This window comes from Schistocerca cancellata, chromosome 6 (genome assembly GCF_023864275.1).
Source record: "Schistocerca cancellata isolate TAMUIC-IGC-003103 chromosome 6, iqSchCanc2.1, whole genome shotgun sequence".
Lineage (NCBI taxonomy): Eukaryota > Metazoa > Arthropoda > Insecta > Orthoptera > Acrididae > Schistocerca > Schistocerca cancellata.
Window position 1 is genome coordinate 371586516 of NC_064631.1, and position 19861 is coordinate 371606376.

The 19861-nt window shown below is 37.0% G+C and overlaps 1 protein-coding gene across 1 annotated transcript in view; it reads left to right on the top strand.

Moving 5' to 3' along the window:
- The window catches only part of LOC126088335 (dynein axonemal heavy chain 10), a 1153099-nt gene that overhangs the window by 380313 nt on the left and 752925 nt on the right, over nucleotides 1–19861 (top strand). The window contains exons 17-18 of the mRNA XM_049906469.1: nucleotides 4468–4721; nucleotides 15521–15709. Of these exons, the coding sequence (XP_049762426.1) occupies nucleotides 4468–4721; nucleotides 15521–15709 (443 nt within the window). The remainder of the gene's footprint in view (nucleotides 1–4467; nucleotides 4722–15520; nucleotides 15710–19861) is intronic.

Consider the following 19861-nt stretch of genomic DNA (forward strand, 5'->3'; position numbering starts at 1 on the left):
TGTAGGCGTAGAGCTGACGCAGTGTGAAATTAGCTATTCATGTCTGTCACCCAAGCTTAGTCCGACTTGATGAAGTGTGTTAGAGCCATTGTTGTTGCCAAAAGTGGTGGCTATGTGTCCTGCATTTTGCACACTGTATGAGGGATGTTTAAAAAGTATCTGATACTATCTTTTAATATTGTTTGTAGGCATACATAGTGTGAGTGCCTGCTTTTTTCATGACTGCAGCAACAAGCAGCTGCTCAGTAGCCTCTGACAAGTGAACACGCATGAGTGGAAGTAATTGGATTTTGTATTGTGGACAGAATGACAGAAAAAATAGAACAATGTTATTGCATCACATTTTGTTTTTAGCTTAACAATCAACAATATTCCACAAGTGTTTGGGGATGAAGCAATGGGTACCAAACAGGTAAAGGACTGGTACAACTGCTTCAAAAATGGCCATTCATCAGTGAAGAGTAAAGCACTTTCAGGTAAGCCCTCAATGTTGGCAAATGAGGTTGTTATTCATCACCTGGTGATGCACAATAGATGAATCATGATCAGAGGACTTGCAGATGAGGTTAAAATTAGTACTGAATCTGTTTATTCCATTTTATTTGGAACTCAATAGGATCTCAGCAGAATTTGTGTCAAAGTTGCTAATGGCTTAACTGAACCAACTGCTTTTGGAGATCACACAGAATATGCCAGATACAGTAATTCTAACTTTCTTAACACAGTGATTACTGATAAAGATCCCTGGGTTTATGAGTACAATCCAGAGACAAATATCCAGTGATCACAATAGAAGCACCCATCATCCCCAAGACCGAAAAAAGCATGGCCTGTTTTCAGCAGTGTAATGGTCATGATGATCACCTTTTTTGACTTCAACAGTGTGGTCCATCATGAGTACACACCAGAAAGTATTAATGTCAGTAAGGAGTCCTGCAAAGAAGTATTATGTTGCCTTCATGAAACAGTGAGGTGCAAACAGCTAGACTTGTGGGAAGTAGGCAGTTGGCACCTTCACCACAATAACTCAACTAATTCAGAGCTTTTTGGCCAAACAAAACATGATTGTGGTTTGTTAGACTTTTTGTTCCCCTGACCTAGCACTGAGAGATTTCTGGCTTTTCCCTAAACTGAAAAAGACACTAATAGGGGCCAGATTTCAGATCATAGAAGACATTATGAAGAATTTGACAGAGCAGCTGTCCACTATACCTAAAGAGGCTCTCCAGTGATGTTTCCAACAGTGGCAGTAGCATTCAGAGAGGTATGTAGCATCTGAAGGGTACAACTTTAAAGGAGATAGTCTCTAACAATTGTATCTGAATAAAGATTGATTTTATAAAAAAAATGTCAGATACTTCTTGAACAGCCCTCATATAACTCAAAATCAGTAACAAATATAGTTATGTGTTTTCCCTACTTTACTGCAGAATAGGCAATTTTTTGTGCCTTTTGGTCTTGTATTTGTAATGGACAGTAGTGCATTTTCATGTTTTCATAACACAGAAACTATATTCATAGAAAGAAGACTAGAATGTCGAAAACCTCTTAGTAAAGTGACACTCTAAAGCTTCTTATATTGCCCTCACTTGAACAAAGACACCAAGTATCTTGTGAAAAGTCAACTTACAAAGTTCTAAGAACCAGTTTTCAGGGTGATGTCTATAAATATTCTTTAACTTCCAGTAGTCTTCTATTAATAACTATTTCAATAGAGTTTGACTGTTGAAACACAAATTTTTATACTGTGTTTCAATATTATTTTTACATCCAATGATAAAAGTGTTGGGACATTTTAAAACTGTTAACATCTCTGGAATATAAGCAAGAGTTGGTGTGGAAGCATCAGATGAGAAGCACTGCAAGCATTCTACAGGACAACAGCTGTGATTAAATTGCTCATTATATGTAAATGTTGCATGTTAACAAATCATCAGCAGATAAAGGAGCTGACAGCACAAATGGTGAGATTACTTTATGAATTCCAGTACCATATAACATAATGCAAAAAAAATATACCACCAGGCAGTAATGAACCATATTAAATCACTAGGAGTAGATATGATGGAAAACATGTAAGGAACTCATGAAAAGAATGATGGAATCATAGTACCAAATATGCTAATAAATTACAACACAGAACACAGAGAAAGAAAGTTTTGATGGCTAAAAAAACATAGTTCTTGTGTGACATGAAACTGAAACATGCCAGAAATATTTTTTAAAATTTATTTTGTGTGTTGTGGTTCCAGCTGCAAGCATATAACTTAAAATATGTGGAATGTGTCATACACTGATGTCGTAAAAAATTATGACCGGTGCCCACCATGAGACTGAGAGCCGTGTGGTGATGTTGCAGGGACGTGACATGATACGGAAAGTATATAACCAGAGTAGAGATGAATGGGGAGTCATTCTAGCAACAATACAGGCAACAAATGTGGAAATTTTCGGAAATAAGCAGCTTTGACAAAGGGCAGATTGCTGTGGTCTGGAGACTGAAATGAGCATTTTGGAAAAGGCAAAGCTGGTCAGTTGTTCATGTACTACTGTCATGAGCATCTGTGGAAAGTGGTTGAAGGACAATGAAGCTATGAGTAGACAAACAGGTGATGGAAGTCGATGCCTCATCACAGAACATGGAGGTCAGAGGTTTGGACGTTCTATAAAACAGAATAGTATGTTATCTAAGGTGGTTCTGATATCACAGTACAATGTTGGTGCAGGAGCAAGTGTTTAGGAGCACATAGTTCAGCACACATTGTTTAGTATTGGACCCTGCAGCAGTTTACCTTTCCAGTAGTTTGAGGAGCATGATAGTAGACTTATTTTGATGTCTTGACCACCAAATTCACCTGATCTGAACCTGATGGAAAACAACTAGGATACTACTGAGTCACCAGCTCCACACCTACAAATCACTGACAGGTAACTTTCAGGAATTGTGTTATCAATGAGTAGATATTTAGTACTACCTATCTTCAAAAACCCACTATGGACATGCAGACTTTTACTGAACAGTATGTAGATTCATTACATCGTGTTACAAATACTGGTACATTGGATCACTGCTACCTACACAATATTATAATGGTAATAAACATTTCATTACACAATAGTACATACAAGTGCTTTTTTATTACATTCAATGCTCATAACTTTTATGTTGTAGTATGCAGATCATTACTGATACTTTTTAACTTATGGAATGTTATATGATGTCACTAACAGATTTGATATGTGCTGATAGGACATTGTATGTCTTGACACTAGAGTAATATACTCCTTTGTTACCATGCTGAGGTTTCTGTCTCTCTGTGTAAATTAAGTTTATCTTATGTATCATTCTCACAAAATGCCATTGAATCTGTATAATTTTTCATTTTTCCCCAGTTAAGGATATCCCTGATAGAAGTTATGGCATGACTTGGTGAGATTCCCAACTGTTTGAATAAATGCCGGCAGGAGCATGTGGGATGAACTCTGTTCATGAAATTGATGACCCTCTTCTGAATAATAATAACTCTCTTTGCTGGATGTTAACCCCAATATATGATGCCGCTAATCTTGTCTTAATATAAATAAGTGCAATATGTCTCTAAAATTGCCTCTGTTTCACAAATGAGTTTTACCATTCAAATAATAAATGCTACAGAGTCCAGTCCCCTACAGAGTTCCAGTATCTGTCCTGTAATTGAGTGTACTATCAATATTTATTCCATGGAATCAAGAAGAATTTGCTCTTGATATTACTTTGTGATTACATAAATAATCTTGTATTTTTCATACTGTGCAAAACAGTATAATCAGTGGCTTCTTGACATTGAGAGAGACCGTTTGATTCAAACCAATCCAGAATTCGATGATCAAATTTATTTAGTCCAGAACTTCTCCATAGTCTTAATACAAATGCCTAGATTGTTGTTTGGTTTTTTTGTATCAGATGGTTGTGCCTGTAAAGCAAGGAAGACCACTTACAAAAATAAAGAAATGCAAAGCATCTAGCACAGTGCTCTTGAGGCTCTCCACAGATTTTTGTCTCCAATTATTCTTGTTGTTGCTGACAATGATGGTGACAATAAGTACACTGATACCAGGCTGCAGTCAGACAGATAGTCATTTGCTCTCAATTTTATATCACATTTCTATGCTGTTTTCATATGGACTTACAATGCCTTGTGCATCAAGTTTTTCATGTTGGGTAAAATGTAGCATTTGTGTCTGTTGAATGTGTTTCACATGTCCATACTGTGCAGTACTTCATTGGCTCATTGTACTCCACAGTGAATTTTTAGTTTTTATTTACTGTAATCATAGAAGACTTTCATATAATGTTAACATTAATTAACTGAACACTCACACGACTCCTGCTATCCATGAAACTTGGGTACCATAGTGATGTTTAATTTCTAAATTTGATTTATTTGTAATAAGGTTTAGTTGAATAATTTGTGTTTTTCTTTATAGGTCCTGCAGGGACAGGAAAAACTGAAACAACTAAGGACTTGGCAAAAGCACTTGGGCTCTTGTGCATAGTCACAAACTGTGGTGAAGGTATGGATTTCAAAGCAGTTGGCACTATATTAGCAGGTCTCTCTCAGAGTGGTGCCTGGGGATGCTTTGATGAATTCAACCGAATAAATATTTCTGTCTTGTCGGTAATATCAACACAACTTCAGACTATTCGTAGTGCTCTACTCAAGAAGATGACACAGTTCAATGTGAGTAAAATGACTTGGAGACTCCTTAGACTATTATAAATCTGATCATATACCTAGTATTTGATATATGATTTACAGTATTTGGAAAACTTAAGCAACCAACTTAACAGTAACATAGATGATGAACATGTGAATGTAACACATTAATTCTTATATTTGTGAAGAAGGTATTAAACAAAGAAGTAATGCAGCTAGTGACTGGGATTTGTAGATTTACTCACCTGGTATTCTGTATTCAGTAACAATGCTGTGTACATCATTTATCTACTTTTACATGATTACCCTGCAATTCACAATTAATAAGTGCCTGGCAGAGGGTTCATTGAACCACCTTTAAACTACTTCTCTATCGCTCCACTCTCAAATACTGTGTGGGAAAAATTAATGTTTAAACTTTCCATATGAGTCCTGATTTCTCTTATTTTCTTGTGATGATCAATTCTCCTTGTGTGGGTGGGTGCCAATAAAATACTTTGACACTTAGAGGAGAAAGTCAGTGACTGAAATTTCATGAGAAGGTCCTGCCACAGTGAAAAATGCCTTTCTTTCAATGAATGCCATCCCAATTTGTGTATCGTATCCATGGCACTCTCTCCCTTATTTTGCAATGATACAAAATGAGCTGTTCTTCTTTGAATTTTTTTGGTGTCCTCCTTCATTCCTATCTACTGATAACTTTGGATGGTGCTAGTATTTACAGTGAGTGAGTGAGTGAGTGAGTGTGTGTGTGTGTGTGTGTGTGTGTGTGTTATCTTTCCTGTTCTCTGAAACCCAAGGTTTTAAATTCCTTTGCACAGCACTTACTTGCTGCAGTTATGCCTTGACAATGGCAGGATGTGCTCCTGTTGAAATATAGGTGTTGTTGATGACATCACCCAGCAGCATTCCTGTAAGCTATCTGAACACTGTATATGCCAGGGGAAACTCAGGTCTCACTGCCAGTACCCTGTAACCGTAAGCTCCAGGTATACATCAGCAGCCATTGTGCAGTGCAGTAGTGAAACAGTGTTGAAGATTTCTCTGGATTCAGGTTAGACCCTACATACGTAACCCTATGACATGTTACTTATGCCAGCAATTTGACCAAAGAACATGAAGCCTGGAGATGAATCAGACTGTGGGAATGTGAGAACTCCACAAATCTGGCAATGACTGCCTGTATTCAGCTATCTGCATCAGCTGGAGCACGAAATTTCCAATATTCATTGAAGAATGAAAAATTTAAAAAAAAATAAATAAAAGTTACAAAGTAGATTTCTTATGCAGAAGCCAAGAGAGTATGTAAGTCAGAGAAACCCCCCATCATTGCCACCTCCAATACTCTCTTAGTGGAGAAGCGTAAGACTTAGGTGGATCTTCCAAGGCAAACAACACCCAGAAGGATAGAACCAACCACCTGTATCTTGACTAGTATGTGCAGAAGCAAACAGGGCAAAGATACTGCAACCCAGGCAACCACAACACAAAAGAACTGCAAAACATTAACATTGAGTATAGGCAAGACACCACAAAAACAGAGTACTTCTGAACTTCCCCTATCCCCTTCATCCTCAAAGCATAAATGGGTTTGTAAAAAGGATGATTTTTTTGGTCAAAAGCTGTCCTGGGCACCATCAAGTATGATACTGATATGTTTTATTGATGATGAGGACATCATGGAGTTAGGTGCCTTGTCATCAGACCCAGACAGTCCCTCAAGTCCCCCCCAGCATAATGATAGGCATAAATTAAAACCACTATGCTATAATGACTTCCATACTTCAGAAAAATATGAATGGATATGGGACCCATTTGAAGTGATTGAGATTCCTTGTGTGGGAGAGATCTTTTACCTAAGTCTCCAAGAGACAGATATACCTGTATTTGGAAGATGTCACTTGTTACCTCACCTGCATCATCTAATGGTAGTACAGAGATTTTTGGAACCAGATTTTAAACTGTAAGAGATTTCCTTGTACAGGTGTGGACTCTGGCCATAATTTGTTGGTAATGAACTGTAGATTAAAATTCACGAAGCTGTAGAAAGGTAGAATATGAAACTTGGATAAACCAAAGATTGTTGAATGTTCTACAGGGGACATTACACAATTATTGGATGAAATAGGAGAAAGGAACACAGTGGAAGATGAATGGCTAGCACTGAGATATGAAAAAACCAAGGCCATAGAAGGTTGAATAGGTAAAAGACAAAGTCTAGTATATGTTCTTATATAATAATTAAGGTAATGTATCTAATTGATGAAAATATAATGTAATTGGATAAATAAAAAATCTGCTCACCAAGTGGAGGCAGGAGAAACAAATATAAAGGTATAAAAGTTTGCAAGATTTTGGAGGCAGTGGTTCCTTCATCTGGCAGAAAGGTTGAAGAGGATGGAAGAGGGATGAAGGAAAAGGGCTGGTGGGTTGAAGAAAAGGGGTAGAGTTTGGAAAAGTTGTCTAGAACCCTGGGTCAGGGAAGACGTACCAGATGGGATCAAAAGAAAAGACTGATTGTTGGGGACTGCACTGGATGAGACTTAAAAACCTGAGAGCTTAATGATGGAAGATAGGGTAGCACACAAGACAGATTACTGCCAAAAATTCATTCACAAGTTAATAAGAATGAAGACCTAAGTGCAATATATGTGATAGAGGTGGGTGGTATTGGGGGTGGGGGTGAGGGGTGGTGGGGGTGAGGGAGAGGAAATTGAAAGATGTAGAAAACTAAAAAAGGAAAGGAACGGTTCCTGTGAAAAGTGCTGAAACAGAAGAAATTAATGTAAATTATGGTAAGGTGTGAGGCAAGAATCAATGATACATTGTAGCACAAGTTCTGAGAGTTCCGAGAATCTGGTGTTTGCAGGAAGAATTCAGATGGCATGTATGGTGAAACTGAGGTCATGACTGTCACATGGTAGACCATGCACTGCAACAGGATATTATGTGCTGCTGGTGTACAGCCTCTGCCTTATGCCCCTTCATCCTAACTGATAACTTGGTGGTAGTCATGCCAATGTAAAAGGCCAAACGTTGTTTATGTAACACCTGGTACACAACATGTATCATTTCACAGGTGTCCCTCCCTTTGATAGTACATGTTTGGCAATTACATGGCTCAGGGCTCATATAGATAGTGGTAGGAGGATGCATAGGGCAAGTCTTTCAGTAGGGGTGATCGGAGGGGTGGGAGCCCTACGATAGGAAGACAGGTCCAGAAGGAACATAGTGTCTGACAATGATGCTGTGGAGACTGGGGGGGCGGGGGGCAGTGGAAAGCTATTCTAGGAATGGTAGGCAAAATGTTGAACAGAATGGACTTCAGTTCAGGGCATGATTTTAGGAAGACAACATAGCCTTGTTGAAGTCACTGATTAATACTTTCAAGACCAGGATAATACCGAGTGACAGGAGGTGTGCTCCTAAATTGGTTTTTGGATGGATCAGCAGTGTCAGGATTGGATGTGATGGCCTGGTAAATCTGCTTTTGAACTAGGCTGGTGGGGTAATTATGTCAAATGAAGGCTGAGGTGAGAATGGTGATGTACATGCTGTAAGGAGTCTGCATTTTTTTTAAAATTTATTTACACGTCTTGTTCCATAGGACTAAATTAAGGAGCAAATCTCCAAAGTCATTGAATGTGTCAGTATATGAAATTACAACATAAAAGTAGTAACAGATTAAAATAAAATGTTTATGAACCCAAAAAAGTCAAGCCATAAGTTTAAGTAAAGGTAACCAACAATTTAACATAAGAATCAGCATAAGTTTTCAAGAAACTCCTCAGCAGAGTAGAAGGAGTGACCCATAAGGAAAATCTTCAGTTTTGATTTGAAAGTGCGTGGATTACTGCTAAGATTTTTGAATCCTTGTTGCAGCTTATTGAAAATGGATGCAGCAGTATACTGCACATCTATCTGCACAAGAGTTAAGAAAGTCCGATCCAAACACAGTTTGGATTTTTGCCAAGTATTAACTGAGTGAAAGCTGCTTATTCTTTAGAACAAGCCGATTTTGTTAACAAGAAACAACAGTAAAGAATGTATATATTCAGAGGCCAATGTCAAATTACCCAGACTAGTGAACAGTGGTCAACAAGAGGTTCAGAAACTTACTCCACTTACTAACAGAACCACCTGTTTTTGAGCCAAAAATATCCATTTAGAATGGGAAGATTTACCCCAACATATAATATGATATGATTAAGCGAATGAAAATAAGGAAAGTAGACTAATTTTTGTGTAGAACGATCACTTACTTCAGATACCATTCGAATAACAAAAATGGCAGTATTAAGTCTCTGAACAAGATCCTGAATGTAGGCTTTCCATGACAGCTTACTGTCTATCTGAACACCTAGAAATTTGAACTGTTCAGTTTCACTAATCATGTGGCCATTCTGTGAAATTAAAACATTGGCTTTTGTTGAATTGTGTGTTAGAAACTGTAAAAACTGAGTATTGCTGTGATTTAGCATTAGTTTGTTTTCTACAAGCCATGAACTTATGTCATGAACTGCACTATCTGAAACCGAGCCAGTATTGCACATAGCATCCTTTACTATTGTCATCAGCAAACAGAAATATTTTAGAGTTACCCATAATATCAGAGGGCATAACCCCCCCCCCCATTTGATGATACCCCACACAGACCCCACATCACAGCCTTTCTCAACACTGTGAATAATGGCCTTTTGCTGTCTGTTTTTAAAGTAAGAGATGAACTAATTGTGAGCTGCTCCCCGCATTCTGTAATGGTCCAACTTCTGGGGCAAAATTTTGTGATCAAAACAATTAAATGTCTTAGTTAAATCAAAAAATATGCCTAGCGTTTGAAACCTTTTGTTTAACCCATCCATTACCTCACAGACAAAAGAGATATAGCATTTTCAGTTGCTAAACATTTTCTAAAACTGAACTCTACATTTCATAGCAAATTATGTGATATTAAATAATCAATTATCCTTACATACACAGCCTTTTCAACAACTTTAGCAAATGGCATAGAAGTAGATCTAAAATTGTCTCCATTATCCCTTTCTCCCTTTTTATAATGTGGCATCTGAACAGATATGTTTACTTGAATGTCAAGGCTGTATGGGAGGGAACATTTGACATGGGAAGGATGGCAACTGTCAAAATGTAAGTACTGTTGTTCATTAATAGTTTTAATGTGAGCAGAAGTGTGTAGTTGATCTTCAGTGAGGATAAGATCAATATCAAGGAAAGTGGCATCGGATTCATAATAGGACCAAGTGAAATTGAATTGGGAGAATGTACTAAGAGATTCCAAGAATTTTAACAGGTCAGTATCAGCATGGATCAACATAGTAAAGACATCATCAATGTATTTAAACCAGACCAAGGGCTGAAGGCTCATGGATCCTACAAAAACCCACTTCAAGCGACCCAAGAAAAGGTTGTTGTTGGAAGGAGCAATCCATGTTCCCATGTCTGGGCCCCTGATATGTTTGTATGTCTGGTCCTCAAAGGAAAAGTAGTTGTTGGAAAGCATAAAGTTTATTAAGGTGAGCACGAAGGATGTCATTGGTTAGGAAACAGCTGGGCACTGGCTGAAGAAATGTTCAACAGCATATAGATCATATACAGGGGGTTTGTTAGTATAGAGTGAGGTGGCATCAGTGGTGACAAGCAAGATATGTGGTGGGAGTGAGATGGGCACAGATTGCAGATGATCTAGGTAATGGTTGGTTTCTTTAATATGGGGCAGAAGTCTTTGTGCCAAGGGTTGCAAGTGTTGATCAACGAAGATAGATATATGTTCAGTGAGTGCTTTAAAGCCATGTTTATACAGAGTCAAAGCAGGTGTGTGGTGGGAATGGGAGGGACAGAGATTTCAGACAATCTAGGAAATGGTTGGTATCTTTAATAGAGGATGGAAGTCTTTGTACTATGTGTTGCGGGTTTTAATCAACTAACATAGACATACATTTGGTGGTTGCTTTGAAACTCGGTTAATAATTCTTCATAGTAGGTGTGTGGTGGGGGTGGGAGGAGCACAGTTTTCAGATGATCTAGGAAATGGTTGGTGTCTTTAAAACAGGAGGGAAGTCTTTGTACTATGGCTTGCAGCTGTTGAACAACTGAGGCAGATATATGCTCAGTGTGGGCTTTGAAGCTGTAAAAGCTGCTTTGAAGGTGTATAAAGCTGGGGTTAAAGCAGATGTTTTCATTCTTTAAATTACATTATAAATTATCAAAATATAAATATAAAAATGCAGCAATTGAAGCAGGCTAAAGAGAATACATATGTCTAAAAAATAAGACTTACAAAATGTGCAAAGTGGCTTAGCAGAAGTGGCTAGATGATAAATGTGAGTCTATAGAAGCTTGTGTAACTAGGGCAAAGATAGATACATGCTGTAAGAAAATTAGAGAGATCATTGGAGAAAAAAGAAGCAGCAGCTGCATGAATATCAAGAGCTCAGTGGAAAACTAGTGCTAAACAAAGAAAGAAAACCAAAAGTTGAGATGAATACATAGAGTGGTTATACAAGGGAAATGAATGAAGTGTCATACAAAGGGAAGTGGAAGTGATGAAAATAAAATGGAAAACATAGTATTGTGAGAAGAATTTAACAGTGCACTGAAAGACATAACTTGAAGCAAGGTCCATGGAGTAGGTGACAATTTCTCAGAATACTGATGTCCTTTGGAACTATTGATATCCTTGAGAGAGCCACCTATGAGAAAATTTTGCATGCAAGATGCATGAGACCATGGGAAGACCCTCAGACTTCAAGAAGTATGTAATGATTCCAATTCCAAAGAACATGGGTGCTGGTAGGTGTGAATGTTACTGAACTATCAGTCAGACAAGTCATGGTTGCAAAATACAGACACAAATTATGTAAAGAAAAACGTAAAAACTGGTTGAAGGTGACTTCTAGGAATATGTGTTTGGGTTCTGTAGAAATGAAGGAACACATGAGTCACTGCAGTTTTTCTTAGAAGATAGTTAAAGAAATGTAAATCTACATTTATAGATTTGTAGACTTAGATAAACCTTTTGGCAATGTTGACCGGAATCACTCTCTGAAATCCTGAAGGTTGTAGAGGTAAATGGTGATTGGGGAGGGGGGGGGGGGAGTAAAAAGTTATACAATTTGTACAGAAACCTGGCACCATGAGAGTTGAATGGCATGAGGGAAGCAGTGGTTGAGAAGGGGGTAAGACAGACTTGTAGCCTGTCCTGATGTTATTCAATCTGCAGATTGAGAAAGTAGTACAGGAAACCAAAGAAAAATTTGGAGATGGAATCAAACTCTGTCAGAGACAGCAAAGGACTTGGAAGAGCAGTTGAACAGAACTGATAGTAACCTGAAAGGAGAAAATCAGATAAACATCAACAAAAGCAAAATAGTGCTGGGTAGGGAAAGTTTCATGAGTTAAATCAAGCAGTAGTCATGAAATTAGATTAGGAAAAGAGACACTGAAAGTAGTGGATGAATTTTGCTATTTGCACAGTAAAATAACAAATGATGGCCAAAGTAGAGAGGATATAAAATGTAGGCTGACAACAGAAAGCAAACCATTTCTGAAGATAACGAATTTGTTGACACTGAATATAGTAAGCTTTCTCTTAAGGTATTTGTCTCTGGTGTTAATCAAACAATGGGAAATTCATAATGGAATGTAATAATATTATGAGATGGAAAGTTGGTACTCATCATAGAGCAGAATTGCTGAGTCACAGATAGGCACAACAAAAAGACTCTCACAATTAAAGCACTGGGCCATTAAGGCGTTCATCAACAATAGACTTACACACACACACACACACACACACACACACACACACTTTAATACAAATGCAAATCAAATACACAACTGCAGTCTCATGCAATGTGTGTGAGTTGTATGTGTGTGTGTGTGTGTGTGTGTGTGAGAGAGAGAGAGAGAGAGAGAGAGAGAGAGAGAGAGAGAGAGAGAGAGAGAGTGTATTGTTGACGAAGGCCTTAATGGCTGAAAGCTTTAATTGTGAGGGTCTTTTTGTTGTGCCTATATGGTGGGTAGCAACTTTCTTTCTCATAATATTGACTGTAGTTAACTTCACATAGAAGTACAACATTGATGTAAACAGTTCAGACAAGAAGAGAATAGAAATCTTTGGAATGTGGTGCTACAGAGAATGCTGAAAATTAGTTGGAAAGATCATTTAGCTAATGAAGTACTGAATAGAACTGGGCAGAAAAGAAATTTGTGGCTAACTTGAGTAAAAGAAGGGATTGTTTGATAGGACACAATTTGAGACATCAAGGAACCATTAAGTTAGTATCAGAGGGACATATGGGCATTATAAACTGTAGAGGGACACTGAGATGTGAATTCATTAAGCAGTTTCAAATGGATGTAGGTTACAGTAATTCTGGAGTTGCATTTCTCGTTGTAAATGTTTTTAGTTAAACTATATGCTCTTTTCATTTTACTGACTCTTAACATCTGTTTCAGACCTACATAAATTTATGAATTCATTCTATTTTACATATAGTGTTTCTATGTGTTCTAGTGCATTTGCCATTAATTAATGGTTTTTTTAGCTTTTTTTTCATCTGAAATTCTGAAACCTTGTCTATTGATTATTCTTTCTTAATGATTTATTTGAGTAACTGCTTAATTCCCATTTTATGAATGTATTGTAACATCATCTGCAAAAGCTATGCAGTTACCCCCACTTAAATTCAGTTTCCTTTTTAGAATGACTAATTCACATTTTGAGTTTAAAAATCAAAATTATATCAGTAATTCAAGGAAAGGAGCTGAGTGAAATTGAGACTGATTCTCCAAAGTAAAAAACTAACACTCTATACCACATTGGAAAACAATAATGTTTATAGTATGTGAATGTCTGACTGTAAACAATAAGTTGGACAGAACATAGATATTTGAAAGATGGATTATTAAGAAAGTAATGTTTACAACAGTGGATTTTCAAAATTATTATGCTCCTGGCATCATGTTAAGTAGTCACCATCATTTCTTGTAAATTAAAATCTGAGCTGTGCATTAAACATTTCAGAACCTGAGAAATTAAATATTTGTGTACTTGGAAAAGCTTGTTTATTACATGAAAAGTTTCGTGCCTGGAATATGATGGTAAATGCATAAGATACTTTATGTAAGTGGGACCAGTAAAACATTTTACTTTTTCCTATGAACTGATTTGCCTATTAAGCGTTTATCTTTCATCATCCCTTACATTTGAAGTGCTGTTTGACTGTCCCAATAACAGTTGCCAACAAGTTATACTGGATTAATTCTCAAATGTGGAAAAAATCTACAATATCATAATTAATTTTATCATTATGAGGGATGGAATTTTTCTAAGTTATTACAAAAATGTTTTAAGGAGGAATTAGATGATTTTTCAGTAAAGCCATTGAGGAATTTACATATTGAGTTTTGTAAACACCTTCATGAAGATAGACCTTAAGATACAAAACAATTTTAAGAGTACCTCAGTACAGAGAAACAATTCATATAAACTGCTTCTTTCTAGAGAATTGACAAAACAGAATTAGTTTTAATCAAGGATGTGTCTCTTATTCACTTCAGACACACAGAAATAGATATTCACATACAAATCCAGTGAGACACTATTTTGAAAGCAACTTTGTTGATTCATTTAAGCTATTCACCTCTTGCTTGTATAGGCCTATGTGCAGTTAACCTTTGTGAATGTATATACATTTCTATACAAATATGCGTATCTTTTAAAGTATGGCATTTTTATGTAAAGAAGTTTCTGTTAACAGTGACTCTTAGTTTCATCCTCCATGTACACTGGTTTACTTTTTGAATATATATTTTTAATTTATGTTTATATTACTGTGAATCATAGATTTCCAACCTTATTCTTGCAGGTCATATTTTAAGGCTTTAATAGAAACATAGCTTCAATACTAAACAAAGAAACACATTACATAAATTTTAATCTCTTTTGTTGTGGTGAAGCACTTCACAATGCAGCAATCACATAGTTATTATTAGCCATAAGTATCACTACAAAATGAATATCATGAGAAATAAGCATAAGATGTGCAATTCAGTACCTCTGCATGTTGTTTGATTATGAACTGTACACGTTATTATCATATCTTGGGTTCACTAGAAGTGAATTATTACATTCTTCTGAATTTTTCCAGAAGATTTTTACTTGAAACTTCTTAGCAGATTAAAACTTTGTGTCTGACTGAGACTTGAACTCTAGAAGTTTCCCTTTCATGAGCAGATATTAGTGGAAGTAAAATTGTGAGCTGTGAGGACTGGTTGTGAGCTATGCTTATGTAACTCAGTCAGTAGAGCACAGTCCTGAAAAAGGCAAAATCCTAATTTTGAGTCTTGATCTGGCACACAGTTTTAATCTGCCAGGAAGTTTCACATCAATACACACTGTGCAATAGAGTGAAAATTTCTTTCTAGATTTTTATTAACTTATATACATAACCACAAACCAAAACTCTGAGAACTTTAGGACAATCTCCAAACACATAAAGATCTGATGTCTCTGAAGCAGTGTTTACAACATGTAAATCCAAAGCACTTATTTTTTACATTGTTCCCTCACAAATATCTTGATACCTCATAATAGTTTTCTAACCAATATATATTCAGTTTTTTTGTGGATTATATTTTTCTGTAACTGTTAAATATATTTGTGTGCCTTTTTTCTTCTAAATTAATGCAATCATTTCAAGTTCTGACCTCTTTCAGTATTGCTCATTATTTAAGTGCAATGGGTATATTTAGGTGAACTGTGACATCAGACACACAGTGATGATAGTCTCATTGTTCCACAGTTTGAAGGAAAAGAAATATCTCTGGATAACAAAGTTGGTGTATTCATTACAATGAATCCTGGGTATGCAGGTCGCACTGAATTACCTGAATCAGTAAAGGCTTTATTCCGTCCTGTGGTATGCATTGTTCCTGATTTGGAGCTGATCTGCCTAATTATGCTATTCTCTGAAGGATTTTTGAGGGCAAAGGTATGTTAAGACCAGTAAAAAGCTGGTAATTATTTTCTTAAAAAAGAAACCTATTACAAATCAAATGAAGAAGGTAAAGGTGCAAACTGATATGTGACAATATGTAGGTGACAAATTAACTGTACATTTGCTGGTCTCTCCTTAATTGTAGACAAAGTGTTGTGTTATACTTATGTTTTACACCTATTCCTATTTCTCCAGTTTTTCCTTTCGGCAAAATTTATGGTGTGGTATAACTGATAACCATATATTATTTAAAATAATTTCTTAAAAGTGTGGCTCAGCTATTTTACTATACAAAATTTGACTATGCCAGTTTTAGAAAACTGTGGAGTGAGTGAGAAAGACATTAACTTGATTATGAGGAAGGCATCCTCTACATTATTTTTGTGTAACACCAATTATTTTTTGAGCAGGCATTATGCATGAGAAGGATGTAATTATGAGATTTGTTCATTAATGAGCATAAAGTGTATGAGACGCATGCACGCGCTCACACACACACACACACACACACACACACACACACACACACACACACCTATGCACCTGCATTGTGCATGTCAGGTGGGATGGGCTGAGGGAGAATGAGGCAGAAACAGGAGGAGGATTTGTTGGAGATAAGAAGCTAGTGGCTTGGAGGAGGGTGATATGTGTGCAGGCTAGAAAGTGGGAGAGAAGGGTGGCAGGTTGTGAGGGGTCCCATCATGCTTAGAATTTCTTGAAGTTTGACTCTAGCACGAGTCAGAGAGATCTCTGCAAATACCAGAAAATCTTGATAGAACAAACCTCTGCCTACAAAGTAAGACATGAAACTCCAAATATCAACTGGCTTTATTATCCACAGAATATCTCATTAATTGTATAACACTGAACATTATAATCTGGTAGCTTTGTACAGACTCTCTATATAGAATATCATATATCTTTTGATGTACATCAAAGATGTGTTGGTCACTATTGGGAGGCACAAGCTATGGTCATCACAACTTCTTGTATTGCAGTAAATTTTATTAAATGATGGACAGAATTGCTATGGATCTCCATAGTCTCCAGTATCAGCAAACTTTTTTATAGAATATTTTGAGGAATGTACATTAAATTTGGCTCCTGTTTGTCCATCATCATTTTATCATTAAGCTGAAAACATGTTTATGGTCTGGCCACAAGGCACAGAAGCTCTTGAACATTTCCATGAACATATGAACAGTATGCACCCAAACATTCCGTTTAATGTTGAAACAGTGAAAGAGGGAAGGCTGCCAGTTTTAGATGTTTTGGTACAATGAAAGTCAGATGGATGTCTTGTTCACTCAGTGTCCCACAAGCTGATGCACACTGATTTATGTCTTAGCACCCAGAATTTTCACCACCCAGTCCAGAAGAGAGCAGCTTTAAATACACTGATACACATAGCAAAAGCTTTTTTCTGATGAGGACCACTTGCATTCCGAAATTAATCATCTAAATTATATGTTCCAAAAGTATGACTATGGGTCACATGATATGAAATCAGCTTTCCTCAGGAAAAGGAAATGTGAAAATGTTGAACAATGGAATAGTGAATGTCTGATTGCATTACTTCCTTTCTGTTGTGCTATATCCAGCAAAACAGGCAAAATGCTGGGAAAATGAGGTGTAATACCTATTTTTCAACCATCTCAGAAGATAAAAGCAGATGCTACACACTGTTAAGGACAGTCTCAACCTCAGGATCCCTGAGATTTCCACCATACTTTGTGAGTGGAGAAGGAATTACATCAGTCATTCCATCCACACCATTTCCAACCACTATGCAGTACATCAAAGATATATTAAAAATCAAGAACTGGAGAAATCTGCAACCTCACAAACAAACATAAAAAATGTGCAATGAAACAAAAGTTTTGCCCCAGGCTCCTACATACTGGGACTAAGTAATTAAGAAGGCTCTAGAAATAAGAGTGAGTGAGAACATTTTTAGATGTAACAGCAGAGGTAATCTTAGCACTGTGAAATTTAAAATTTTCCCATTGAAGTAAATGTTTCAGTAGATTTCAGGATTGCAGCTGCTTGTCATAAACTTCACTCCACAATATTTTGACTGGACTCCTGCCAGTCACCTTCAGGTGAGCTATCAAAGACTGATGAAGACATTCTCTGCTCCACTTTATATAGTGTGCTGAGAGTATTGCCACACATGTGTCAGAGTCACAGTGACAAAAGGACCACACTGTCTAGCAGCACTGGTGGAACTGCAAATATCAACTCTCTTCAGCACTGATGCTCGTTGCAGTCATCAGAGTATTCTGGCATCTTCATCTGGAGAAATCTCTGAGATGATGGGATTCAATGCTTGATCCATCTGGGAGCTGCTGTCATGGTTTATTAGATTTTCTCCTATGCATATTTCAATGGATTCTTTTATAATTGAGTCCCAAAAAGATTTTGCTATGGCCAAAATTAATGTTTTACCATATTCCATTGAATGTATGTTGGAGATACAATGTTCCACAATTCCAGACTTGCTGGGTCACAGAAGGTGAGTGCAACATTTATGTTCTATGCTGTGTTCATTCACTGTGTGTGTGTTGTTTGTCATATACAGGCCATACCACAGTGGCATGGTATTTTGTAAATAAAATAAAATAAAATAAAATAAAATAAACAAATTATCCTTCTCTCATCCAAGCATGTCTGAAATCTTAGATGGTATTAGAAAATCACTTTCACCTCAAAATTACTAAGGATTCTTGCTACTTTGAAGGCAATATTTCCAACAAAGAGAAGGAAAGCTAGAGACTTTGCTGGTGTGTTCTCCTCTTTATCCATTTCCCTGTTCTTGGTTGTAGCTGAGAATGCCTTATTAATTTGCCAGGTTGAGTATCCATTGGCTCTGAACACAGTCCTTAAATGTGCAAGCTCTTTATGCAAACTATCTGCATCTGACACTGTGTACAAAGGTTTTAAGCGTGCTCATAGTTTGGGATGGGTGACGGCAACTTGAAGAGTGCATGTACAAATTGTTGTCATAAACAGAATGTCACAGAGAGGCATCATTCTTCTGTCTAATGAAAACATCCAGGAATGGGAGACAACCCTCTTTCTCTAATTCCATAGTAAATTGAATGTTCTCATGAATGAAGTTAAGATGATGTAAAAACTCTATTAACGTATTTTCTCCATAAGGTCACACTATGAAAGTAGCATCCAAATACCTCTAAAAAACAATTGGTTTAAGAACCACTGATTCCAGTGTTCATTCCTCAAAATCCTCCATGAAAAAATAAGCCAAGGGGCTGCCCAGGGCAATGCCATCACTCTGTTCAAAATATTCTTCATTGAACCTAAAATAGGTTGAGTAAAGAGCATGCTGAAACAATGCAGTGGTGCCTGACTGAAACCGTTTAACAATTAGTGCCAAGGCATCAACTAGAGGTACCTTAGTAAAAAGAGATACTACATCAAAACTCACTAAAATATCTTAACTACTTAGGTGGAGAGCTCTCAATCTGTTGATAAAATCAGCTGAGTTCCATATGTGATGAGGACATCTGCCAACCAATGATCTCAGAAAGAAAGAAAGATATTTGGCTAAATTGTATCATCTTTGTGCACTTTGGGAAGACCATACAGTCTTGGTGAAACACTGGCATGTGGTCTTAACTGTTTGATGGTCTCTGGAGGTTACGAGGATGAATTTGAGAGTGTAGACATCTTCCATTGCACATGTGCTGTAGGATCATGATCAGTCCTCCTGTACATAGTAGCACTAAGGAGGCCACACATCTTCTCCAAACACAAACTATGAGTTAACAAGATAGTTGAGCTACCTTTACCAGCCTACATCACCACTATATCTATATCGTCTCGGAGATTTTGTAGTGCAGCCCTTTCTTCAGAAGTTATATTACTGTGTTGAGGAGGTACTTTCAAAAGTTCATGGTAAGTGTCCTTTCTTATTTATTCAGCAGCATACACAAGAAGGCTTCATACAGCTTCATCAACACTACTCATGAAACTTACTAGAGATAGTGCACATGGTGTAGGTGCAAAATTGAGCCCTATACCCAATACAGACAGATCACATCATCCAAGTTCTTCTCTGTGAAATTAACAATGGGACATCATGCCATTATTCCCTGTAGTGCTGGCTGTTGTGCACCAAACAAT